The sequence below is a fragment of the Molossus molossus genome, unplaced genomic scaffold (genome assembly GCF_014108415.1).
Source record: "Molossus molossus isolate mMolMol1 unplaced genomic scaffold, mMolMol1.p scaffold_m16_p_10, whole genome shotgun sequence".
NCBI classification, from domain to species: domain Eukaryota; kingdom Metazoa; phylum Chordata; class Mammalia; order Chiroptera; family Molossidae; genus Molossus; species Molossus molossus.
In genome coordinates this window covers 41,907,646-41,935,388 of record NW_023425345.1, presented here as the reverse complement: position 1 = coordinate 41,935,388, position 27,743 = coordinate 41,907,646, and the positions used below count along the sequence as shown (strand labels likewise).

General features: G+C 34.0%; 1 protein-coding gene across 2 annotated transcripts in view; it reads left to right on the top strand.

Annotated features, from left to right (window-relative positions):
* Positions 1–27,743, top strand: part of CPNE8 (copine 8) — a 191,716-nt gene that overhangs the window by 80,468 nt on the left and 83,505 nt on the right. Inside the window, exons 8-10 of one of the 2 annotated variants that reach the window (XM_036251304.1) lie at positions 2,210–2,313; positions 7,685–7,789; positions 8,947–8,988. In XM_036251304.1, the coding sequence (XP_036107197.1) occupies positions 2,210–2,313; positions 7,685–7,789; positions 8,947–8,988 (251 nt within the window). Of the gene's footprint in view, positions 1–2,209; positions 2,314–7,684; positions 7,790–8,946; positions 8,989–27,743 lie in introns of those variants that run through there. The other variant, XM_036251305.1, reaches the window with a different exon arrangement.

Sequence of the window (27,743 nt, the reverse complement as noted above, 5' to 3'; positions counted from 1 at the left end):
TTCCATGGTGGCTGCACCAGTTTGCATTCCCACCAGCAATGTACTAGAGTCCCCTTTTCTCCACACCCTTGCCAACACTTGTTGTTTGATGATTTGTTGATGGCGGCCACTCTGACAGGTGTGAGGGGATATCTCATTGTTGTTTTAATTTGCATCTCTCTGATGATTAACACGTTTATTGTAACTGCCTGCTTAGAGAAGCACAATGCCTGCTCTAATATGGGTATTCCTCTGGCAGAAGGTATCACATCTATATTCTCAATAACAAAGTAAAATGACACTCTACCAATGCTTTTGAAAATGAGAAATTTAGACTTATGAACTTCTCTGAGTATTGTTGGAAAAATATTTGCTAAGTAAGAATATGAATGAATGATTGCAAAACAGAGCATCGTCTCTTGTATAGTGTTCTGGAATTACTGAGAGGGAATAATGAGAATTTTAGGTGGATGCTTAGTAAGCGTTTCTGTATTCTCAAAGAAGTGGTGAATAAGAGAGTACCTTTCCAGTCATTGTTAACAGTTGCATCAATAGTATCTAAAACTATGACCTCTTGATTTAATCTGAATTACTCTGACCCTCTTGTTCTTTCCAAAACATCTCCTTTCAGTTAAAAAGGCAAACAAACCACTAAAGTAATTTTATTGTTAAAATTGCTACATATTTTCCTTTTTGTTACAGATATTTTACCTTTTTTATCCCATTGGCACCCCCCTCCCCACCCCACCCCCGCCCTGTCCCCGGCTTAGTTGTCCATGTCCATTGGTCATGCATACATGCATATAAGTTCTGTGGTTTATCTCTTCCCACCTCCACCACCCCCTCTTCTGAGGGATGTCAGTCTGTGCCCTATTTCCATGTTTCTGGGTCTACTGTATTCCTCAGACTGTTATGTTCATTATATTCCGTATATAAGTGAGATCATGTGGTATTTGTATTTTCTACTTTATTAAAAAGCTTACACTACCCAATTGAATATTTTACATCCTTGATCCCAGGTTGTTTAACTATAAGCTAAGTCACATAAATTATGAATGTTTGAGTATATGAGTTGATAAAAATGATTGGTTTGGCATAGTGATGAACATACAAATGTTTAATTTAAATTACAAATGAAAATGAAGGTGCTTTGGTTTTTTTGAAGTCCAGTTATTAGAAATTATTTTTAAATATAGTTATTGAGACAATATGGAAGACTTGTGTGTAATTAAGAAAGAACCCCTTTTTCCTTCTAGATGGTAAGCTATGTGGTCAGAGTCTCCATCTGTCTTGTTCCTCATCTAATCATCTAATACATCTTAAAAAAATTTTTTTTTTATCCTCATCCGAGGACATTTTTCCATTTTTTTATTCAGACAGAGCTGGAGGGAGAGAGAGGAAGAGAGAGAGAAACATCGACGTGAAAGGGACATATCGAGTGGCTGTCTCCCGCATGACCCAACCAGGGCCAAGGAAAAACTGCAACCGAAGTACATGCCCTTAGCGGGAACCGAACCAGGGTCTCTCTGGACTGCAGGCCGTCGCTTCAACCACTGAGCCAAACCGGCCAGGGCTAATACATCTTTTTAAAAAATATATTTTATTATTATTGATTTGAGAGAGAGAGGAAGGGAGAGGGGGAGAAAGAGATAGAAACATTGATGAGAGAGAACATCGATTGGCTGCCTCCTGCATGTCCCCCACTGGGGATTGGGCCCACAACCTGGGCATGTGCCCTGACTGGGAATCGAACTGTCGACCTCTTGCTGCATGGGTCGACGCTCAGCCACCAAGTCATACCAGCCAGGCATCATCTAATATAACTTAACATCTAATACATGATAGATACTTAGTAGATGGCTCAGTAAATATTTCCTCAGGAACTAAAAAATGCTTATGTTCTAAAATGTGTATTTAAATAACTGAAGATATGAATGAAGATTTGTATTATGATATTGGGTACCTAGAGTCATCTAGCTGAATATCACTTTTCATGGGGGAAATATTAGAGATTTTTAGAGTTACAGTTTTGTGACTAGAAAAACACAGATTCAAATTTTCAGTCTCACTGTCCTTTAAAAAGCAATTTTATGTTGCCTGGGATTCTCACACACTTGGACATTTGCATTAAAATGGCAAATTTGTTTTCTTCTCAAGTCTTGCTTATGATCTGCAGTTTCTAGTTATTTATAACCCATATTTTGAGCTATTTTATTACTTTTGTTTTCAGGATGCTGTTCTGATGCAATTTTGTGCTAACAAATTGGACAAGAAGGACTTCTTTGGAAAATCAGATCCTTTTCTTGTATTTTATCGAAGTAATGAAGATGGCAGGTAGATTTAAATTTTATACATTTTAACCCTATAGTAAGGATGATATTCAAAGTGTTATTTATTCAGAGAAGCTCATTAAACTGATAAACAGAGTAAAATATTTTTGTGTTTTAAAAATTGATGTGATGTTTACATTTCAATAGTAATGCATAACCTTCTAAGCATTTCATATTCTGTTTGATATTTAAAATGAATGATTTTCAGCTTCATGAAAACATTTCTTCTTTACTTTTTATAAAATTATAATGTTGCCTTAGTAGTATGGAAATATATTTTTGTGGACATCTAATACATTTTGTTATGGACTTAATTATTTTCTTAGAGAAAATAATTATGGGTTAAGTTTTTTTATACTACAGATTTTTTTTTCTTTATAATATCTAACATTCAATAAATTTTTTATTACATTCTAGAATATTTTTACCAATCATAATTAGATTGGTTTCTACATGGTTTGAAAATGTATCCATGAGTTACAGAGTATAATTTAATACATAAGACTGTATAATTAAATGTATTTTTATTGTTTTCTTTGATTCATATTGTGATGTCAGTATTCATGAGAAAGTTTAGCGGTCAAAATTATGGGCTAAGGTTTTGTTGCCCTGGTTTAAAATCATAATACTACTCTTTAATAGCTATGGAACCATAGGCAAATTTTTAAAGTCACAAAAAAACTCAGTTTCCTCATCTGTAAAATGGACTAATAATAATGGATTTTTCATAGAGTTGTTGAAAGTATTACATGGGTTACTTGCCTACATCATAAGAATACTATAAACGTCAGTTGCTGTCATTATTATTACCTTATAGTATAGTGTTTTTTTATATTGTTTTTCTTAGCTATTTATTATAAAATATTAGCTGAAGATAAAACATCATTTAGAGATTTAAAATAAGGTGACTGGAATGGAAAATAACTGCTGCTGTACTGTAAATAAAATTATATAACATGTTAATGTAATAGAGTAAGTGTATAAAATATTACATAAAAAGTTTGCTATTTAAAATGAATACACTGGATAGTAAAAAACGATGCTTTACTTATTGTGGGATTTGTCTTGATGCAGCTACTGGGCAATTGTTGACTATTTTTGTTATGGTATCATGTTATTGGATTGTACATATTTTCCTTCTGTTTTGGTGGTTAAGATATCAGAGTAGCATTTGTATCTGAACGATGATTTTAACCATGTGAAAAATGTTGGACAATGAAGAAAATAATCATATTGCCAATCATTTCAAAGATAGAGAGAAACTAAAGAATGAGTTCAACATTTCTTTTTTTTTTTTTTTTATCTTCACCCGAGGATATTTTTCCATTTTTTTGTACAGATAGAGTGGGAGGGAGAGAGAGGAAGGGAGAGAGAGAGAGAAACATCGACGTGAAGGGACACATCAAGTGGCTGCCACCCGCACGACCAACCAGGGCCGGGGACAAACCGCAACCGAAGTACGTGCCCTTAGCGGGAACCGAACCCGGGTCTCTCCAGACCGCAGGCCGACGCTCTAACCGCTGAGCCAAACTGGCCAGGGCGAGTTCAACATTTCTTGAATCACAATGTTCTTATGTATTCTCCTGTCTGAACTACTTGTGTCCTGAATTTTATATTTTTATTCTTCTAGTTTTCTTTATTCACAAAGATCAGTTATACATTTCAATCTATTACACATTTAATGCTACTGGTGAGAGTTACATTGCAGAAATTTATTATGGTTGTGTGAATGATAACTTACTCATTACATAAATCTAAATATTAAGGAATTAAGGTGCAACTAATCCAAAAAATCACAAATTATTTAAAAAACAACTATTACTAAAATTTGGTGAATCTCATTTCAGAAAATTTTCCACATATATTTATACACATAAAACTAGTTCACCAGCTAGATCCAATTATATATACTAAGACATTTATTGATACATTATTATATATGTTTTGTTTTAAATTAGTAAAAATGCATTAACTTTTCACTTTTTATGTATACATCTCTATTTTTGACTGTAAAGATTTTAACCTTATTTATAGCCTTTATTATTTGAATATGGAGCTATTTAAAAAATTGCCTGTTGCCTAGTGTATTTGAGGCTCATTTTATAGGAAAGAGTAAAACTAAATTTCTACCAGAAGCATTAATAAAAACCTTAATAATATATGATTATAAATTTTTATATTCTGCTTTCACATTAATATAGTAATTTGACATGTATTTATAATTAAGTAATAATTTCCCTTTGGAATAGCTGTTCTTTGGTAAATGGCTTCATTTAAAGTATTTTTATACATGTTATTTCATAACCGTTTTTCTTATGATGCTATTTGTAATACATCCAGAAACATCATATTTATAAAACAATACTCCTGCATGTTAGAAGGAGCTACAGCAGACTCCTGTCAGGATCTTTATTGGTGGCACTAGCACTGGGATTCTGGTGAGATTTTGCCTTCTGTATACCATCTCATGCATTACTACCGAGAATGATGAATAGAAAATAGATGACTACCTGGCTCAAAAATAGCCCACTAAGAAGATGAGTCACTGTTTTAAAAGAAGCTTCAAGTGTCAAACTATTTAATTATTTTGGCTGGTGATACTAGGACTATAGCAGAAGTTTTAATTTAACCATAAGCAAAGAGGCCAAAAAGAAGTCAGTAAGTCAGTAGATTGTCGAGCATGTGGGTTTGAGATGCTCAGTTAGTTGCGTGCTCTCTCTCTCTCTCATCTATCACCACATCAAAGACTTAGTACATATTAGAATATGATACAAGAGAAGAAAAAGCTCCTTTGTAGATCTTTAAGAATGTATTGCATTAAGAAGGAAGGCAGATGTCTCTTTCTATAACAAAGCAATATCTATAATTTGATCCCCATGACTTTTTCTTAACCATTTTTGTGTACTTTTGCTTTTTCTTGAGTTCTTGTTTTTTTTTTTCCTCACAACCTCTCCCTTATCCCCTTTGTTTTTCTTCCCTTAGCTTTTGATATCTTGATTACGCCCTTCTGAGTCTCCTCTAATTTTTTCTTTTCTGTTAAATTTATGGGAGTGACATTGGTTAACGGGATCATATAGGTTCAGGTATGGATTTCTATGTTACAAGGTCTGTATATTGCACTGTATGCCCACCACCCAAAGTCTAATCATCTTCTGTCACCACCTCTTAGGCGCCCTTCAATTCCACTTTCCACACCCCCTTCCCTCCGGCAGCCGCCACACTGCCGTTTGTGTCCACGACTTTCAGTTTTATATCCAACATTTGAGTGAAGTCATGTGGCTCTTAGTTTTTGTCTGACTCACTTATTTCACTTAGCATAATATTCTCAAGGTCTATCTATGTTGTCACAAATGGCAGTATTCTGATTCTGTCTTTTCTTATGGCTGAGTAGTATTCTATTGTGTGTATGTACCTCATCTTCTTTATCTAATCCTGTATGGCTGGACACTTTGATTGTCTCCATGTCTTGGCCACTATGAATAATGCTGCAATAAACATAGGGGTGTGTATATCTAATAGCTTTTGTTCTTAGTGGTCCCTAAATTGCTTAATTGAGTCAACTCTGAAAGCATTGACCACACAGAGTTCTTTCAATTTAGTAACATGAGTTTCTTAAGGAGGGTGAGGATGTTACCAGGAAGAAAATGGCACCAGGCCATAGTTCTTGTAATGAAAACTTGATCTCTTTAGGTTATATTTCTATTTGACATCTTGATAGAAACACACCCTCATACCTGAAAGAAAGAAAATGGATTCAAAGATTTTTCAAAAGAGATTATTCCCCTGTGGGGGTTAAGTGCAGAATATTCATTATGGTAATTCTGTAATATTCTCATGTTCAAGACTGTTACAGAGAGCCCTGCATTTGGAATATTTCATGACTCAGGTCTTGGTGAGGACTGGCTTTATGTATTGTTCCAACCAAGAATATTTTAAACATTTTATAGCTCGTGAACTGCTGCATAAATTCACATCAGGCAAGAACATTTACAGGACTCTGTTCATGTCTGGAGATTGAATGATTTGGTGGAAACAATACTGGAATTTGAATCAGACAATGGAGTTGAAGCTCCATGGATTCTGCTTCTCATTGTGCATTCTTGAGTTGCTATCTTCCTTCCCCCTGGGAATTCTTCAGATGCACAGAGCCAGCAGTTTAGATGAAGGAACCACATACAGAGTTGTCTCCCAAAAGTTCACGATGTTGTTTTAAACAGGCCCTTGGGCTCCGCAAGAAGCCTGCTCCTTTTCCTTAACCCTGCAACATTTCCTTTCTCTCAGACACCTCAGCACTCTGCTCTTTTCCTTCTTTGTGGATGATTATATTTCTTATATCATAAAAAAATGGAAGCAACTGGAGAACTTCCTCACGAGCTCGTCAGAGTACCTGCCCTGTGCTGTGGTGTCCTGGAGCAGGACTCCCAGGGCTCCCAGGGGCAGCTCCTCCTCTGAGGCCCGGATCCACGTGTGTCCTGTTGCTCCAGCGTTGTCCCTGTTCTTTCACACATAACAAACTGGTTCCTCTCCAGTGAATATTTTCCTTTAGCATACAATATTTTCCTTTTGCTACTGTTTTATCTTCCTTGTAAAAAAACAACAACGACGAATTAAAAAGTAACAAAAAACATAGCCCTGCTGGTGTGGCTCAGTGGATTGAGCACCGCCCCATGGACTGAGAGGTCTTGGTTCGATTCCTGGTCAGGGCACATGCCCGGTTGCAGGCTGATTCCCAGTGAGGGGTATGCAAGAGGCAGTCGGTTGATGTACCTCTTTCTCATCAATGTTTCTATCTCTATATTCCTCTCTCTCTCTCAAAAAAAAAAAAAAAAAAAAAAACATATAAAAGCCATAACAAAATACAAACAAACCTTTCACTTGACTAATTTTTCTCCTTAAGCTAACCCCAATTTCTCTTTTTCTCTTTAAAGCTGGACTCCTAAAAAATGTTGTTTATATACTCTGTCTCAATTTCTCTTCTCTTCCTCAAACCCATTCCAGCCAGGTTTTTGTCTTCAACACTCCAACAAAACTGCTTTTATCAGCGTTTGATGACCATCATATTTTTAGTGACCTGTGGATATGTTTCACTGATTTAATATCATCACAATTTTTAGAGATTGCCTACAAAGTAGTTTTAGAATTTATTGATTGTGTAGATCATTTGTAGTAAACTTAATAAAAAATCCTATTGCTTTATATTATAGTGAGCTAATATTTAAAGTTGTAAAACCACAAATGACTTCTTCTTAAGTGATATAGCAGCAACAGTGGGATTGGCAATATTACTTCTGCGCCAAAAGAAGAGAATGACTACTGAAATAACAAATCATAACTGAATCAAGAAAATAACTGAAATTTTATTTTATTTTTTACAGTTTTACAATTTGTCATAAAACAGAAGTTGTCAAAAACACTCTAAATCCTGTATGGCAAGCATTCAAGATCTCAGTCCGAGCATTATGTAATGGCGATTACGACAGGTAAAAAAAGGACAACTTTCCTGAGTGCTTTGATTGTTCACTATAGATTTTGTGTGCAATAATCCTAAATCGATTTAAAAAATAGTGAAGGTGGCTTTTATACCAAAAAAAGTGTGTATGCACAAAAGAATGAATAATTTATTTAGGATTTTAAAAATAACTTTTTTTTTTTTTTTAAATCCACAGTGATTTGGGGAAGAGGAATAATTTGGCGAATTAAAATTGGTTAAACTGTTTTTCCAAGAACAGAAATGTGGAACGTTCTAAAAAGAAAGTGAATATTAGTTTAAGTTTTAACATATTGCTATTCAAAAGTCATTCCACAATTCTCACTGCCTCAGGCTTGTATTTGGTATTGTCTTTCTAGGCTGGAATAAGTAAATATATGAAATGTAAGACTATGACTAAATAGATATATTATCAACCCTGACAAACTCTTGAAAATGCTAGTGGGCAGCACTGTTCTCATGGCTGCTGAGTCATAAAAGTTCTATAGATCTAGAAGAGGGAGAATTTGGTGTTTACAAATAGGTGGGTACAATGGCCCTGAAGGTCTTTCCACAATATACCTTAAAATTTCTTAATTGCAAAGTTTTTTCTTTCTTTCTTTTTTTTTTTTTTATGAAAGTTAATTGCAAGCTTATACTGTAAAAACCCCTATTCACCTCCCCTAAACAAATAAATAAAAAGTAAAAACTCAGTCTCTTTATCTTGTTATTTGTATATCAGAAAAATGGGAATTCATCCTATTAATTAATATCATAGAAGGAACTATTGATTACCAATATGGCATTATTTTTAAAATTTATCATGCCACTTGACTGTCATTTTATTCCTTTAACAGGATTAGAGCTTACTTTAACTGCTCATTCTTTTCCTGTGGTTCAGCATCACCGGGTTAACCTTGTAGAAATTTGGATTCTCAGGCCCCAACATAGGCCTTCAGACCCAGGAACTCTGAGGTTGGGATCCAACAATCGATGTTTTCACAATCTCTCTATGTGATTCTGATTCACGCTGGGATGAGAAATCCTGCTCTAAAACAATGTTTTGAAGAGTAGAAAAGTAGCTGAAGGCCTCCCTGTTGAGAAAGGAGTTCTGTCAAGTAAGGAGCTTTGTTCTTACCAAGTAACTTTGTATGTTTTCCCCATGGACAGAACAATCAAAGTCGAAGTATATGACTGGGATCGAGATGGGAGGTAAGATGTTGTCTTTTCTGTTATTCTTGCTCTTGAAACTTAAGATGTTTTAGGGAACAAGTATACTGAAATGACCATATTTTTTAATTTTAATTTTGCCTTGTTTTCCCAAATATTACTGAAGTGTTTATATGAAATTTCAAGAAAGAGAGATTTTATTTAACTTGATTAAATTAGAGGCCTTCCTCATCTCCAGTAACATAGTAAATTTGAATCTGATGATTTTTCATTTTATCCAATTTACAGATGTCTAGTTTTATAGGTGTAGAGTAGTAAATCTCAAATTTCTGTATCACAGTCTCTCCTAAGATTCCTATCATCTTTATATCCCTAGCGTTCATGGGAACACACCTGAGTTTCCATCCCTTCCCCCCCGAAACAAACATAACCCTCACAAACAAACAACAAAATAGAACGCTAGACGTATACTTGGTGATTGCCAGTACAAATCGTTGTTCAGAGTTCTGCAATTATTGTCTCCCTCTGCACATCACAGCAGATGTTAAAGACTAAAAAAGAGGAAATGTTCTACTTTATTTTCTTTCTAATTAAGTATTATTCCACTGTTTCTACTGTTTTAAATAGGATTGATATTGAGGTGTTTTTTGTTTTTTTTTAAATGATGTTAAAGCCAAGGTACCCAGAAATGCTCAAATCTCTCCTTGGCCTAGATAACTGCCTTTCATGTGGTTCCAGGGTCTGAACATACAGAGGCCAAGGAGAGTGACAAATGGGAAAACAAAGGGCATTTAATTTTACTTGGCTACATGCCCTAAACTTTAGCCCAGAGGTCACTGGTAAGTGGAGCTAAAGCATGAGGTTCAAGTTCAAGATCTAATGCCTTTCTCTCTGTGTTATGTATAAGCCAGCAGCCAAGCTTGAAGGGTCTAGCTACCAGACCACTCCTGTTAATACAGAAACAAGTTTGGTCAAAAAGGCTGTCCTGTCCTTGGGGACACCTCTCCTCATCCCTTCTGCTTGGGTCGGAAAATGCCTAATGGGAGCGCCTCATGCAGGTGTATGTGCATTTTCTCATACACTCACACACGTGGTTCATTAGGTGTCCTGGAATTCGGCCCAGTCAATATGGTCTCCTTTCTAAGGAGTGATGAGGGTGGGCAGAGAGAGGTAGAGATAGTACACCAACTTCAGCAACGACTAAACAGTTACGTAAGACTCAGTGATTTCAGTCTTCAAGTTATAACCCAAACACGATTGTGCTCAACTGGCCTAATGTTTTTTGATGTTTACTCTTAGAGATGATCAATGCTGTATCACTGGTCTTTACATTTCTGTCAGATTATTCATTTAGTTATTTGTTTATTTCAGTTTTTTTTACACAAATTCTACATACATTCTGAAGAAAACCTAATGTTTTCCCGTAGGGACTGATGCCTTATTGCTTCACTAAACTTTATTGACTGAGAAAATGAGTTTTGCTCCTCAGAATAAATACAAAAAGAAACAATCCCAATCTGAGTAAAGTAGGGCTTTATGCCTTATATCATTTACCCAAGTGATATAAATGTAGAGTATATGATATAAATTTTTATGATGGATCATATAAATGTTAAGTGAGAATGGGCAAAAGTTGTGGTCTAATCCTAGTAATTTTAGGAAACTGAGAAAAATACTTTAACCACTTAGAAACTAGGGGTGTAAATTCAGATTGTATATGTATCCATGACAGTTCAATCCACATTTGCAAAAACGGTAGATATTTAATTGTCTTGCTTTAAAAGTTGAGTTTTTTACTCTTCTGTTGTCTTCAGTCTACCTCTAAGCCACAAAATGTTTGAATAGCTTTGAAGATCAGAATTACCATGGAATTCAGTTATCCTTTCTTTTGATGTTGGAGCTTTGAACACTTTTATACAGGAAATACTTATTGACTGTTTATAATGTTCAGGTTTCTCTAAGCATTGTTTATGCTATTTCCCTTTTAGTTTTCACAATAAGAGATAAGAACTATACAGGGTGGGGTAAAATAGGTTTAGAGTTATTAGTATGGAAAATAATAAAATAATTATTAAGTTATAATACAAGAATAAATGCTGTTTTATATACTCACAACTGTAAACCTACTTTTGCCGTACCCTGTATTAATACCATTTTACAAATAAAGAAACCGAAGCAAAAAAGTAATATGCCTAAGTCACACAACTAATAAATGATGGCTCTGGACCTGAACTCTGGCAGTATGTGCATTCATAACTAATACACTATCTATTTCTATAGCATTATAATGATAAATTCTGGCACTTAAATGAAAGCCTTCAACCTGGACATTGATGTCTTACTCTATGAGTCTCTGGTAACTGATAATGTGGTGATTAAGAAAGCTTTTATTTATTTAAAAACATTTTTTTAAATTGATTTTTTAGAGAAAGGAAGGGAGAGAGATAGAAACATTGATGCGAGAGAGAGACATATATCGGCTGCCTCCTGCATGCCTCCTACTGGGGATGGGAACCCCCAACCCAGACATGTACCCTGACCAGGAATCAAACTGGGACCTCTCAGTCCATGGGACAACGCTCAATCCACTGAGCCACATAGGCTGGGCTAAGAAAGCTTTTAACATAAGTCTGTTATCTGACATTTTATATTATCTGAAAAATGTATGAAACATGCCTACGAAGCAAGTTTTATGTAAGAGGAAGTTGGGTGAAGAGAAGTGAGTATTATATAGATTTTGAGAGAATCTTAATAGATACCGAATGGGCCAGTAAAATGTATGAAACAGTTGATTTAGATTATGAGAATGAAATTAAGAGCAAGTGAAAGAGAAAAGAGATAGGGAGGAAAAATAGAGATAAAGAGGTCATTTATAAAGTGTAGTTAAAAGAAGTGAAGGATTTGGATCTTTAGACTGGGAAAATTATTTTCAATAAAAATTTTTTGAGACACGGATATAGGAACAAGTGAAATATTTAGAAAAGAGATTTTGTGAGCTCCTATTGTTATTGGATCATCAACTCTTTGAGGGAAAGGTTGACACTGATGGAAATGATGTTGATTCATTTTTAAATTTCACTTCAACATTCCATCCTTAACAGCATGTTCAAAAGAAGCCTGAGAAGTTAGTTAAGGACTGACTGATAAGAAAGGGGACGGAATTGGGAGGGAAAGGTTGTTAGGGAAACTTTAAATAATTCCTTGGAAATGAATTATGATTAGTAGAATATTTAGGTGGAGGTATTTTATAAGTGGTCTAATAACTTCTTAATGTTGGGGTAAAATGCTCTTTTTTAGCTCTACGTTTTGTATGAAAAAATTCAGGCTATAATTCTATATAACCCATGTGCACAAAAGCAGCATTTTTCAAAGTTAATAAAATTACTGGTTTGTGGATGACATATAAAAAGCAATGTTAAAATCATGATTAAATACTTCTTGAAAATCCTGTCACCTAAATAATATGTATGAAATTCAAAAAGGATATTAGCCTCAAATAAAAATGATGTATAAAAGCTATAAAATCCAGATATTAGTTTTGTAATGCAGTAATAATAGTCACTGTATAGATTGTTATGCAAGATGATATTCCAGCTTGTGGTTATGTGTGGTAAAGTAACAGGGTTATTATATTTTTTCCATGCATTTTTTGTTTAGTTGACATAACTCCCAAGGGACATAATTTCCCAAGTTCTTTCCTTACATCAGAGTGAATATATGATACTCATTATCGTTCATAATACAATGTAATTAGCAGCACAGATTGTTTCCTGTTCTTTATGTTTGTTTTCTTGTCATTTTTAATGTTTGTAAAAAATCCTGTGCATGTATCACTCTTTTGGAAAAGATTATTTGCGCCCTGTCCTGTTTGGCTCAGCGGTTAGAGCTTCGGCCTGCGGTCCAGAGAGACCCGGGTTTGGATCCCGCTAAGGGCACGTACTTTGGTTACAGTTTGTCCCTGGGCCTGGTTGGTAGTGTGGGTGGCAGCCACTCTATGTGTCCCTTTCATGTCGATGTTTCTCTCTCTCTCTCTCTCTCACTCTCTCCCACTCTATCTGAACAAAAAATAGAAAAATGTCCTCGGATGAGGATAAAAAAAAAAAAGAAAAGATTATTTGCTCAGTGGATTTTTTTTATTTTTTGATAGTATAGACCAGCATTTTCCAAAAGAAATATAAGATGAGTCCCATATGTAATTTTAACTTTTCTCGTGGCAACATTGAAAAGTAAAAATAGCCCTGGCCGGTTTGGCTCAGCAGTTAGAGCATCGGCCCAGAGACCAGAGAGTGCTGAGTTTGGTGCCTGCTAAGGGCATGGGGTCGTGTGGGTGGCAACCACTCGATGTGTCTCTCTCACATCGTTGTTTCTCTCTCTCTCTTCCTCCCTCTCTCCCTTCCGCTCTATCTGAAGATAAATGCAAAAATGTCCTCTCCTCGGGTGAGGATTAAAAAAAAAAAAAGAGCCCTGGCCGGTTTGGCTCAGCGGTTAGAGCGTCGGCCTGCGGTCCAGAGAGACCCGGGTTCGGTTCCCGCTAAGGGCACGTACTCGGTTGCAGTTTGTCCCCGGCCCTGGTCGGTCGTGCGGGTGGCAGCCACTCGATGTGTCCCTTTCACATCGATGTTTCTCTCTCTCTCTGTTCTTCTCTCTCCCTCCCACTCTACCTGAACAAAAAGTGGAAAAATGTCCTCAGGTGAGGATAAAAAAAAAAAAAAAAAAGTAAAAATAAACCAGTGAAATGAATTTACTGATATCTTTTAATTCTGTATGTTCAAAATATTATTTTAATATGGGGGTTAATATAAAAATTCTTAAGAAATTTTAAATTTTATACCAAGTTTTGAAATTTGGTGTGTATTTTACACTTACAGCGTATCTCAATTCAGACTAGCTACATTTCTGGTAACCAACCTACATCACCAAGTGGTTGGTGGCCACCATATTGGACAATACCATGTAGACGTTAATGAACTACACAGTCTGCATCCTAAGTAACTTTGTATCAGATGGAATGTTTTCCCTGCATTTAACAGAAGTTTAGAATTATTCCCTTATAAAATGTGGGAAAACTGTTCAGACATCTGTATTATTTTGTGTATAAATTTAACCATAAGAAACCAATAAATAATCTAATCTTTCAATCCAGAGAGAATATTTGTTCAAAAATTCAAGTGGAAAATGCTTGATAGTGTTACTTGCTTACACCCACATTTTGTTCATTACCTAGTGTACTTCAGATAGTTGAGGTGATGAAATTCACACATTAAGAGCTTTCAGAAGTGGTGTGATCTTGAATTCCAATTCTGATGGTGTGTTTGACCCAATTCATCAACTTGAAATCATTTCTGAAGCAAGCATCTTGTCCATTTATGAGGCACACAAAAATGTGGTAATGCTGTTGAGCAAGTAACCAGTCGACATGAAATTAGGTACCTCGCCTTGAGTTTATCTAGAATAGAAGAAATATAGTCATTTGTCCTTTTTTTATTTCAACACATTAACAATGGCTTGAGAGTGCAGAGACATTACTTGACCTTTGTATGAATAATCTGTTTACATGTACTCAATTTTCTACAAGTTAAACCACTTTACTTAAATCATCCCCGTAATCAAGGGATGTGAAAAAAAAGAATATTTAAATCTCATTTGAACAATTGCAAACCTGCAGTACTGAGGAACTGACTAGTTTCGGTGCCAAGACAATCAGTGGAGGTATCCTTGAAAAGCTTTAGTTGATTGAAGTTGCTTCAGCTGACTGTGTAGCTTATATTAAAATTCAGGGAGCAGTAGCGGGACAGCTCTGCATTTAAACCATGTGGCTCTAATGTGGGACTGATTGTAAGTGGCAACCAAGTGGATCGCTGTCACCCAGAGAAGGATGATTTGATGTAAGGACTCAGGCAGTAAAATGCTTGTGATGTCTGCTGAACAGGGACAATACAAGTTTCATTGTTATCACTCTGTGTTTTTTTCAAATCTAGTCTTTTAAATAGTGATACTTATTATAAGTGCAAACTTTACTTCTCTGTGAAATGTGTACGGGTGCTGTCATTTTTTAGTTACCTTTGAAGATAATATTTGATAAATGCAGTTGATGTTTTGTTTCTGTGATTATACATCATCATGGTATGAAATGAATGATTACTGGTAAGTTGTCTAAGACATTATAACTCTTTTAGGAGGAGCATGTGTAAACCTTTTATACATTTTTCATTTATTTTAAATGTTTTCCCCTTTCTTATTAATCCTTTTCTAACAATAGCCCTCTCTTTGCTTTCAGTTAACTCGAAGTCTCCTGAAAACATATTCAGTAGACAAAGTTCAGCCTCTTTTCTTGTTCCAATACCTATCACTTTGAGGCTTTAAATATGTTCATAAATGGAATTTCATAATGTACATATTATTTACTAACATTATTTTTTTCTTTCATCTATTAAAATTTTAGGTAATGATTTTTCTCACTTGTAGCTTGTGGGTTTTGTTCCCCTTTTCCTCTTCACTCTATCATTCTGTCCTTATGAAAGAATGATCTATATATATATATATATATATATATATATATATATATATATGATACCTAAAGTGGTAATCAGTTTTTTACTTCTATATGTTTGTGTAAATGGTCCAATAGAAATTCTGTTACCTTATTATAGAAGAAACTGTTATTGAGCATTTATTCTGTACTACATAGTGTTTGCCAGCTGATGTGACTTCATCAGAAACTCCAATCTTTATAAAACAATATCTTAATTTTCTTTAATAAGTTTTGTTATATCCTTCCACTCTCCTGGAGTGATTTTGGATTCCCTCAGATCTAGATTTCAAGGGAAAAAAAGCTTTTTCTCATTTTCAAGAATAAAAATAATATAAATATTTCACACTGGCCCTTTACTAAAGGATATTTGTAGGAAAGCTTTTGGGATGTTTCAGGGTTTGCCCATGTTCTTCTATTACCATGAAGTTGCTTAGACAGCCCCAACACTTTGAAAGCCCTTCCGTGTTCCTTTTTGCCCATTGGTTTTCTGTTCAGGCCCAAGGTAAATTCTATCGGTTATCTGAAAGCTTTCCTTGTGCATCTAAATTCATTTAATTCCTTTCTCCTGTGTGTTCTGTTTATCATTTAGGAACATTTATTAGCATATCTAAAACATTTTGACTTAGGTTGAAATGATTTATTTCTGTTTTATTTTTATATTAAATTATAAACTGATGAGGTTAAGAACTATGTTTTGCTTTATTATTTTTCACAGAGCAGATTACAGTGCCTTTAATGGAGCAGTTTCTTGCTGTGTTACTTCTAAAGAGAGTATTCGAAACAACCGTCATCTTTCTAATGAACACTCAATCCTCCATCAGTGCTGTTAGATTTCCTCATTTCCAGCCTTTACTTGAAATTATGAAATTATCTTGAATAATATTAAAGCTTTTATTTCTCTAGTGAAATTTCAGGCAACGAGTAATTAATTCAGCTGTCATTTTCTGTCTATTTTTTTCACCATTTGCAGACTTCTTAGATTTTATATTAAGATCATATATCTGTCACACAGATTACATTTCCTACTCTGTTCCATGTTCAAATACTGATGACTTTCACCAGCTCAACAGCAGAACTATTGAATTCAAATCAACAAATACACATACAGTGTTAAATTTTTATTTTTGATCACCTTACTATTTAATTTATTTGCCTCCATTAGAATACCGCCAGTCAAATTGGAATATAAATTAATTTCTAATTTTGATGTAAGATACTATTAGAGTCCTTAGGGATGAAAAGGACCTTTAGAGTTAACTTTTTATTTATTTATTTATTACTCATTTATTTGTTTTTAAAATCTTCACCTGAGGATACTTTTCCATGATCTCAGATAGAGTGAGAAGGAGGGAGGAAGGGAGGGAGGGAGAAAGAGAGAGAGAGAGAAAGAGAAACAGAAACATCAATGTGAGAGAGACACATCGATTGGTTGCCTCCCGCACAACCCCGACTAGGGCTGTGGACGAACTGCAACCAAAGTACGTGCCCTTGACCGGAATCGAACCTGCAACTCTTTGGTCTGAGGGCCAGCACTGTAACTGCTGAGCCAAACAGACCAGGGCCTAACTTTCTTTTATAAAGATGATGCTGAGTCTAATTATTTCCAATTTTGAAAATTTATCATCAACTTCACTAAATCTGCCTTTCCTCTTGTAGGTTTTATTTCATTGTGAGCATATCGGGGGTGATATTAAAAAGTTTTATCAACCATCAATATACATGAGAGCTGGACAGCAAGGGTAGGGTACTGAAAACTCTTTTCTTTGCCAGAGCCAACCTTGTAGTTGCTAGGTTATGGGGTGGCCGGGAGAGTCCAGGAGAACGACCTTGGAAACTGAGGCAGTAGGAGGGCACATAGACATTCTGAACAGTGGCTAATCATACTTGTGAGAATAGTTCGATGTTTTTAAATGTTTACATTTGCTTTTACTCTACTGACTTATTACCTCTTGAATATTAATTGCTATGCATTACCATAATTCCAAACTTGTAGACTTGAAAAATGATAGTCCTATTGACCACTCCCTTGCTTTCATCCACCATATCCTGTCCACTGCCATCTCTTCCATCTGTAAGAAATGAACACTGAAATGATGCTGATGTTCTTAAAGTTAATTTTTAATTATTTACAGTTTCCACTAGGTTAAAAGATAGAATAACTATAAGTATTTATAAAAAGGGTATAACTATTTACTACTAAGTTAAAATGGGTTTTTGCAATAATGTTATAATTTGTATAACAATGTAATAGGAACAATAAGATAATAATAAGTAATAATGATGAAAAGATAATAAGATACTGGAAGAATAGTAAAGAGAGCAACAAAGCAATAAAGAAAAAATCTTATAATGTAACTTAGGGAAAGGGAATAGAAATCAAAACTAAAGAAACTTTGAATCATAGAAATGGAAGAAAATCTATAAAGCCATAGAATTTATATAGTTATAGAAATAGAAGGGAACATATAGGGAAGGACTATTGAAAATAGAACAAAATATTCTATCAAGCTCTGAAATAAGGGCAATAGGGTGGAGCTGAGGTTTTATAAATTGGTGCAGAAAAGATGTGGGTTATAAGTCCACCTTCCCCAAACAAATCATTTTATGTCTCCAGTGCCACCATTGCTTGATTAGAATTAACTCATGGGTTTAAAAAAATAAAATATCTGAAATTCTTAGTTTTTAATTTAGTCTGTAGACATGATTTAGTACTAAAATCTATGGCTTTTGGAAACCAACATTTTACAGTAACCCAAGTGGAGACCGGCTAGGAAGGTAGGCTGTTTGTTCAAGGACAACCACGTCTCTACTTTTGAAGGAATAGGAGGAGGAATTTGCCAATACCTTATCAGGACTGTATGAGAGTTCTACTTGCTCTCTATCCTTGTCAACATGTGGATTCAATTTTAAAGTTTAGCCATTATTGGAGATATCTCATTGGACATATCTACTGTGTGTATTCCTGATGAAAAATAAGGTTGAACAACTTTTGATAACTTTTTGGCCATTTGTGAAGTCTAGAGATTTAAATAGATAAAGCTTTGTAGGTATAAAAGATCATGTAATTAAAAAGTGAAAGACTATTGGAACATTAATCGCAACATACATAGTACACATAAGGTTTCTTTATGTATAAAGAGCTCTAGTACAATAAGAAAGTGCTGACAGTAATTACAATGCTGCAAAGACTTTAGCAATTTACCGAACAAACACAAATGGTGAAAAATTATGAAAAAAATTAAGTTTACTAATAATCAGTAAAAAACAAAGTAGATATGTGATTTACCTGAGGAGAGTAGGGATTTTAAAAGAAGGAGTACTGTGAACCCAATAACAATGTTTCTATTTTGGGCATGTGATTCTCTCTGAGTAGGTTATAATGTATTAGAGGAATTAATGGGAATTGCAGATATAAAAAGGTAGGTCAAGACCATATTGTAGAAGACCTTTGACAGACTGAAAATTATATATTGAATTCTATTAGGACTTCTAAGTTCTTAAGATATTTTGACTCTGAATTATAAACCAGGGACATTTTATCATGATCAGAACTATGGGAAAATATCTGTAGAATGAAATGGAATCAGAAAGAGACAGACATTTGCAGTGTATCAGAGTTTATTGTGATAGTAATGAAAACTTGTATTATAGGTTGGTAGCCAATGCAATAAAAATTGTGATAAAACATTTTCCATGAAAACCAACTAAATTACATTTCGAGTATACATAGAGCTTTGCTTGTTCTTTATATAATAGGAAGATTACTGGTATGTAGTAGTCACCCACTAAACTAAGCTTAGCAACATCTAAGTCTTAGAAAAAACAGTTTATTAAATTTTAGTAAGTGAGAAGTTCACTACAAATATGAATTTGCCAAATACCTTTCCTTTATAATAATTTTAATATAACATTGAAATTGGCTAGTCAAAAAGAGAGCTAGAGAAGGGGAGAAGGAGAATATGTATGGGGGAGACTATTGTGGTGAGGTCTTTCTGTTATATAAATTCCTCTTATGGATTATTTTGGTAATCCGATTTCATGATCACTCATTATAAGAGTTCTAAATTAAATTTGATATTCCAATCAATTTTACACATTCCCTCTCAATTCTCAAAAAACATCCCAATAATAAAGATTATTATTGCTCTTTTTCCTTTTTAGATACGAAAGTTAAGACTCAGAATATGGAAATTACTTCTCCATTTTATATGACTGTTAAATGGTCATTGGCTTTCAAACCACACCACTGGTATTCTTCTGTCATAAATGTCTTTCTGAGCACTACTTTTATCTCCCATCATCCTTTGCTTCTTGATGTAAGAAAAATGGAACATGATTTTCAGAAGTCCAGAATCTTTCCTTTGCAGCACAAGTTATTACCTTGAACATTTGTCAATGACTATAGTAGACATAATCTGAGAGAATTAATCCAAGAATAAAGTATATTTTAATAATTTATTCATATTATAGTCAAATCACGCTTAGAAAGGAAAATTTTATTGTTGCTGACCTGGAGGAATCGCATAGAATATTGTCACTACCAGTGTAAATTTAGCTTGGGTGAATACTCAAGTACATTAGGATGCTGGTGCTGTTTATTTTTTTAAATTTTTGACCTGATGACTGACAGTCCTCTCTGGTATGAGTAAGAGACGAGCTCCCTAAATAATATTTTATGTCTTAAATTTTGATTAGCTGCTCTCCTCCTTCAAGCGTTACTCTAGTTTTGATGTTTAATTTCTGGTATTCAACCATGATATTTTAGTTACAGGCTGCTTGTGTATATAGTTTTGGCACTTATCATTTTTATCTATGTCCACATATGCAAGTTGAAGAGGGAAAACAAAGCCTTCAAAATAGTTTTATTTGAAATATAGAAGTAATTGTGTATTGGAATTATCTAAATAATATACTCAATTATCCACTTCATTAGAAATGGAATGACCAACTTTCTTGTGTGTATACATTCATAATATTTTGAGTCATTTCTGCATTATAACTTAAACCAAATAATACAGTCCACATTAAGATTTATGCTACTAAAAATTAGCAACACTTTAATATTAAGCTAAGACCACAAAAAAGTTACATATTTGACATTACAATGAATTTAACACCATCAAAGAATACCTGAGAATAATCCAGTGTTTTGCATTTTCCTCATCTATTCTGAATGCACATTTGAACACATTAAATGTAACTAGTTGGCATTAAAATTCATTTAGAGGAAGTATTCATTAACTGTTTTCTGACTAGTAAATATGGTCCTTAAGAACTAGATATTTTCTTGGTATCACAATTTCTCCCATGATTAATATTAATTATATTATGTTTCTAAGGATATTGAGATAATCTGGAGTTTTGGATGTTCAGGTTAATTACAGATGTAGTTATAATACAGATGGCTTGTGTTTATTACCATAGCGTGTACTATGCTAAGAAGTGTTGCGGAATTACTGGCAACCTTTTCCAGAAACCAGTCTTCTAAATCTTCAGATTGATTCACTCTTAAAATAAAGTGTTATGAACATAAAAAAGTACATGAATATTCATAAATTGTGCTACTTAAGTTACTTGGTTTACTAGCATTATTCTGTGATTGTAACTCTAGGATGAAGATATAAACCTAACATATATTTTGGCCTCAATTTTTGATTTTGTACAAAAATAGAACAAAAACATGCAAACAACAGAAGAAATTTCTGATTGGCCATTTACCCTATGGTTTATGTTTAAAGTGAATTCACAATTGAAATGTTTATTTAGATTTATAGAAAAACATCATTACATTTAAATCCTACATTCACAATGCCTAGTTGAAGTCATTAATATATAAACAGTTATTTTGTGTTATTTTTTCCTAAAAGTATAGAATAAGATATTTAAAGTATATGTACTTTAGATCACATGCTAATATATTGGCATATATTATAGTCTAAATGAACAAAAAAATGGAGTATTATATATATTATAAATTTACATTTTACACTCTAAAATTGAGTTTAACATATATTGACATTAGGGCTGAATTTATGGCCATTTTCTAAGATAGTACCTTTCTTCTAAAAATTCAAAACAAATTTCTGGTTGGTTGTTCAGAACAGCTTAAGTTAATCAACTCAACTTCTTTTAGAAGTGAATAGGAAAATGTATACTGTGGTTTTGAAGGGTAAAACACTTTTACTAGGAAGCCTGATGACTTACCCTGTCTGTAGAAACCGAAGGTGAAACCAATAAGCAGACATTTTTATTGGGTTGCACAGATATTTCTCTCATCTCCACTAGATAACTCACAATTTTTATAATGTGTTTTAAGGACAAGTTTCCAACTATGCTTATTATAAAAAGGAAAGAGCTTCTACAAATAGGTATTATGTCATCTATGCAGCCTGAATATTAACTCACTCAACACTTTTAATTCTTTTATTAATGTTTTAGATTTCTATTAGCAACTTAGTAATTCTGAAATTATGTTTTATAGTCCCCTGGAGCTTCAGTTGGTTAAAAACTATATTAATTTCTTCTAACAACAATAAAAAGACTTTTATTAGGTTGACTATCCTATTTTCATAATGTAATACTTTGAAGATACATATTAATAATAAAGAATTATTAAAGCCTCTCAGAATACCTAAAAAGTTTGTTTTTTCATAAGCAGCATAAGAAAAACATTTTCATTCTGAGAAGTATGATAAGCATTCAAAGTAAACCTTAAAATCTTGAATGGTGATAAGTAGCTATTACTTTATTATATTAATATAAAAATCAACATACAACTCCCAGTGGCTGAAATGCTTTTAAATCGGAAAGTTCTGAGCTGCTAAATGAAATCAGTGTCAAGGAGTACAGTAAACTGTTAGCTCTAAATGTGAAATTTCACCAAAATGGGATAACCATTTTAAAAATGTATAACATGCACCTTTTTTACTAACAATGTCTTACTTGTCTACACAGCACAAAGTAAAATTAAATTTTGTGAATTGCTTGGTTTTGTTGAGATAAATATTCTAGACAAATTAGATGAGCGCTGGAATGACTACTTTTCAGAATTATCAGATTATCTATACATATTAATGAAAACTAAAACAGCAACAATTCGTATAATTTTGTACTGAGTAGACACACTTTTTTTTTTTTTTACTTGTAAGTACATTAAATTTAAAACCTTGACAATGATCAAAGAAAGCTCTCCGAAATGCACCGCCCCCGTAGTTTTACAAGAATTTCAATAGCAGGTTTACTTTACTCTCCTCCTCTTTGTGACTTATCCTTCGCCATTGATCCTTGTGGCCCTTTTTGGAGTCCCTCAGTCTGTCAGGAAGATATTGGAGTCTGGAGACCAGTGGCCCGAGAGAGCACAGAAACTGGTAGCCGCCTCCACAGGCAAATCTAGCAAGCGAGCCAGAACACTTATATGTCTGTGGGAAACTGGAATGACGGTGGGAAGTGGAGAGGATACACCAGAGGCAAAGAGGGGATTGTTCGCCACTGAAAAGATCTTAAACTTGGGTAACAGTGGACTGTAGTATGCAGTTGGCCAATTATTGCTACCTTAGGCTAGGAGTTATGTGTTGTATAAGTCTGTGTGTGTTTATGAGAGAGAGAGAGAGAGAGAGAGAGAGAGAGAGAGAGAGAGAGAATTTTACTCTCATCAGATTTTTTTCTTTGAACTTTCGTAGTTTGAGAAGTGATAAGGATCCCATATTCTAGGCTTAATCATTGTGAACAGGCAAGACAAATTAAGGTGATATTATTATCTTTTACAAACATACAGTAGTAGTGAAGGCCTGCAGAGAATAAAGCTATCAATATAATATCAAATCTAGATAGATGAGTAGATGGATTTATCTACAACTCAGACAACTCTGAATGAAAAAGGTAAAATATACCAATATACTAATCTATACTGAGCACTAGCTGTGAGATATACCAGTATGTAGATGAACAATGTATTAAAGAATATATGATGCTTACTAAAATTAAGTATTTTAAAACTCTGAATTGAATTTATCTTCTTATGACTAAAGTATGTTTTTCATTCTTGAATAGAAAGGAAGTAATTACTTTGAATTGTATTTATTTGTAGACCGATGACAGAGAAAGAACAAAAGGGTACAAGAATAGAGATTTAGTATTTCCTTTTCAAAAAAAACTTTGATCCTTTGGCCAGCATTGTAGTTATCATTATTTTATTTTATTTTATTTTATTTTATTTTTTATCCTCACCCGAGGACATTTTTCCATTTTTTTCTTCAGATAGAGTGGGAGGGAGAAAGAGAGAGAAAAACATCGACGTGAAAGGGACATATCAAGTGGCTGCCACCCACATGACCCAACCAGGGCTGGGGATAAACTGCAACCAAGTTGCGCGCCCTTAGCGGGAACTGAACCTGGGTCTCTCTGGACCTCAGACCAATGCTCCAGCTGCTGAGCCAAACTGGCCAGGGCTAGTTATCATTATTTTATGCTAATATTACTTGATTCTTTTTTGTTGTTTTGCTTATTATAATAATACTAATTATTATTAATTTTAATTAGCTTGAAAAATAACACTAATTGGCTGAAATTTTAAATTTTAGAAACAGGATACTGAATCACACTGACCTTCTTTTCTAGAGAGTAATGTGCAAGCTAAAAACTAGAATTCCATCACTTTGGAATTACAGAGAAAAATAGTATGTGACATGGATGACATAAATATTTAAAAATCCATGAAACTGGAGAAGATTTTGACTTCAGACATCATCTCAGTTAACTTTCTAACATATAATCTTAAGAAAATATCCAAAGATCCTGCCTAGTTAAAAAAAACTCCATTTTACCTTTCTGTGAATTTAATTACATTTGTGAAATTATTGCTAGGTAAAAGATATTTTATATTAAGAAATTTTGGCCTTAAATAGGATATGCTTTTTATTTGGTGAAACAAATTTTAACTTGAATGAAGAAATTTTCCCAATAATACTTTGGTACATTAAGCTTGTTAGGGGTAATGGAAAAGAATGAAATGTAATTATATTTAAAAATAAAGTTTATGTGTAGTTAAAATTTGCATTATGTCTAATAGATACACATGCAATTTAAATAATCTAACATTATAAATACACTTTAAAAATATGTCTATACCCTGTATTTAAAAAGAAATTGTGGAGTAACTATGTAGAAATACAATTTTGGCTTAATTGTGAGAAGTCATCATATAGTATAATTCCTTTATCATGGTATATACCATTTGCTATACCTGTGTAAACTAAATTAAAATATTGTCTTTACCTTAGAGTATGCATTAGATATGATGGCATAGTCTTTGTGTAGATGCAACAAATAAATTAAAATAAAGTTAAACAAAATATTAAATAATAATAGGTGAAATACATATTTAAATGGATGATTATGTAGATATAATACTACATATTATTATATAAATTTTATGTACATTTGTACCAAAAAGGACAGTAGGATTATATATAAAAGTTTAGCCATGGCCGGTTTTGCTCAGTGGTTGGAGCGTCGGCCTGCGGACCAGAGAGTCCCAGGTTCGGTTCCCACTAGGAGCACATACCCCCTCAAAAAGTTTATATATTATATATATAAATCTTTAAAAATTCTATCTGTATTAGAAATGGATCAAGAAGTTGTGGATAAAACTGATAAAATTAGCCAATCTCTCTTGCTAAATTGTTAATATTTGAGAGTGATTATATTTCTTTTCTTCTTGAAGGAAGAAAAGTATTTTTGTAATCTAAGAGGGAGCAAAGAAAATGTAAACCTCTTGAAATTATTTAACATTTCAACAAAGTTGGTTGATTACTGCTACATTGAATACTTCTTTAAAATCGTAAATATAATAATTTCTACCAGTAAAAACATAAACCAGGACTTTATGTAGAAAAAAATGCTTTGTTGGAATGTGTTTATAATCTGTGTTTTCACTAAGCAATTAATTAAGAATCATGATAATTCTACAGATTTAGATATAGACCAGCTCATAATCGCCCTGGCCGGTTTGGCTCAGTGGTTAGAGCGTTGGCCTGCGGTCCTGAGAGACCTGGGTTCGGTTCCCGCTAAGGGCATGTGCCTCGGTTGCAGTTTGTCCCCGGCCCTGGTCGGTTGTGCGGGTGGCAGCCACTTGATGTGTCCCTTTCACGTCGATGTTTCTCTCTCTCTCTCTGTTCCTCTCCCCCCCCCCCCCCACTCTGAACAAAAAATGAAAAAATATCCTCGGGTGAGGATAAAAAAAAAAAAGAAAAAAAAAAGAATCATGATAATTCTACAGATTTAGATATAGACCAGCTCATAATCTGGGAATATGTAAAGACCGAGTTTGTGGGCTTTTAAAAGAAACTGAATTTTCCTTCAGTATTTGAGGAGGTTACAAGACAAAAAGATTTGATTTTGTTGGAATTTTAAAATAGAACATCTTTCTTTAAGAATCAGTGAAGGCTGTTGTCATCTTGTTCAAAAAAATTATTAGATGCTGAAAAGGTGTCAAAGTCAAAGGCTTTGACTGGAAGAAAAGCAAAAAAACCAAAAAAACAAAAAACTAAAAAAATAACAAAGTCAGCTAATGTGTTATTAATTGTTACCTGGATTTCTGAAGTGTTTTTGTGGCAATCATGGGAAATCACAAATCCCGTGGTACATTTTACTTGTAATCATGGAATTAGTGGCTTGGTTTCAGTCACCTCCAGAAAAACACTGCTGCTCTCTGACAAGTACAGGTTTAAGCAGTAAAAATGTCTGCAACCTATCCATCCCATTAAAGTCACCATAACTACACTTCAATTAAAAGTGCCTGTCATTTTGTGACTGCTCAATCTCTTGCTATTTTAAAAAATCTTGCTATGTTTGCTAGGACAGGAACAGATTTGACAAGATAAAGGAATGTGGGAAGCCAAACTGTTGAAATACACATGGAGGAGACAATAATATCTGAGGCTATTGTTCCCTTAAAAAAAGAACATGCCAGTTTTTGTGCTGACATCTCAACATTACAATCACAGAAATTGTCTTTCACATACCATTTGTTTACAGAGCCTTATTTGAGATACCCTTCAATGCACACCTGAAACCCGTTGCACTGTGGTGTACTCCAAAAGAGAGGAATGCCTACGGAATTAAACGTTCTTGCCCCGCAGCTGTGCAAGCCACAGGTGTATGTGTAACTCCAAAATATCACAAGATAGCATGTAGCGATTCATAAGCTCATTACATATTTACAAGTTATTTTGTTTAAAGCTTCTTTAAAACTATACATTTAGGTGTCTGTAGCCGTATTCTTAATTATTTGAGAAATGTATTTTAATAGTGTCTTTTTCAAGGAGTTAAAAATCTTTCATAAAAAAAAAACCCAAAACACATGAAATCTCTCGGCTTATTTTTGAAACAGTAAGTAGGCATTGCCTCCAATGTTTATATAAAGATATAAGACCTGGAACCTAATAGGCTTACTCAAGGCCACATGGTTAGAGAAAGTGATGAGAAAGATTCAGTAGTCCTTGCAATTTATACACATTATGCGCAAAACTAGTTTAATGATAGTCAAGAAACTAAGTATCATCCGTTGTGCTCAAAGTGTGACCTTTATGAAAATCCTCCAAAATGGCAACTGAAAACAAAATACTCTACCTCTCTTCTCTGCACCTTTGGTGTGACTATGTGGGTGCATTTCTGTGGGAAAATAAACCTTGTCTGCTTTACTCTCAGTTATTTTAAGGAGGTAGAGAGTAACAATGTTAACATTATTGGCACTTGTGCCATTCTTTATAACTGAATATAACTGATGTGAGGCAAATGTGTTAATGTTACTGGCAAAAGAAGATCACAGCATGATTGTGATATACTCTGCTGCTTTGGGGTGAAATACTCTGAAAATGTCATTTAAATCCTTCTGGACTCTTGTGTCATTTAAGGCCACTGTTTTCTTGTTGATTTTCTGTCTGGAAGATATATTCATTGATGTCAATGGGGTGTTAAAATTATTTACTCTGACTGTATTGTTGTTGATGTCTCCTTTTATGTCCATCAAGATTTGCTTTATATATTTAGGTGCCTCCTATGTTGGGTGGGTACATGTTTACAAGGGTTCCATCCTCTTGTTGGATTGGTCCCTTTATCATTATGTATTGTTCTTCTTTGTCTCTTATTGTAGCCTTTGTTTTAAAGTCTGTTTTCTCTGATATAAATATTGCTAGCCCAGCTTTTTTCCCCCCTTTCCATTTGCATAAAATATCTTTTTTCATCACTTGACCTTCAGTCTGTGTGT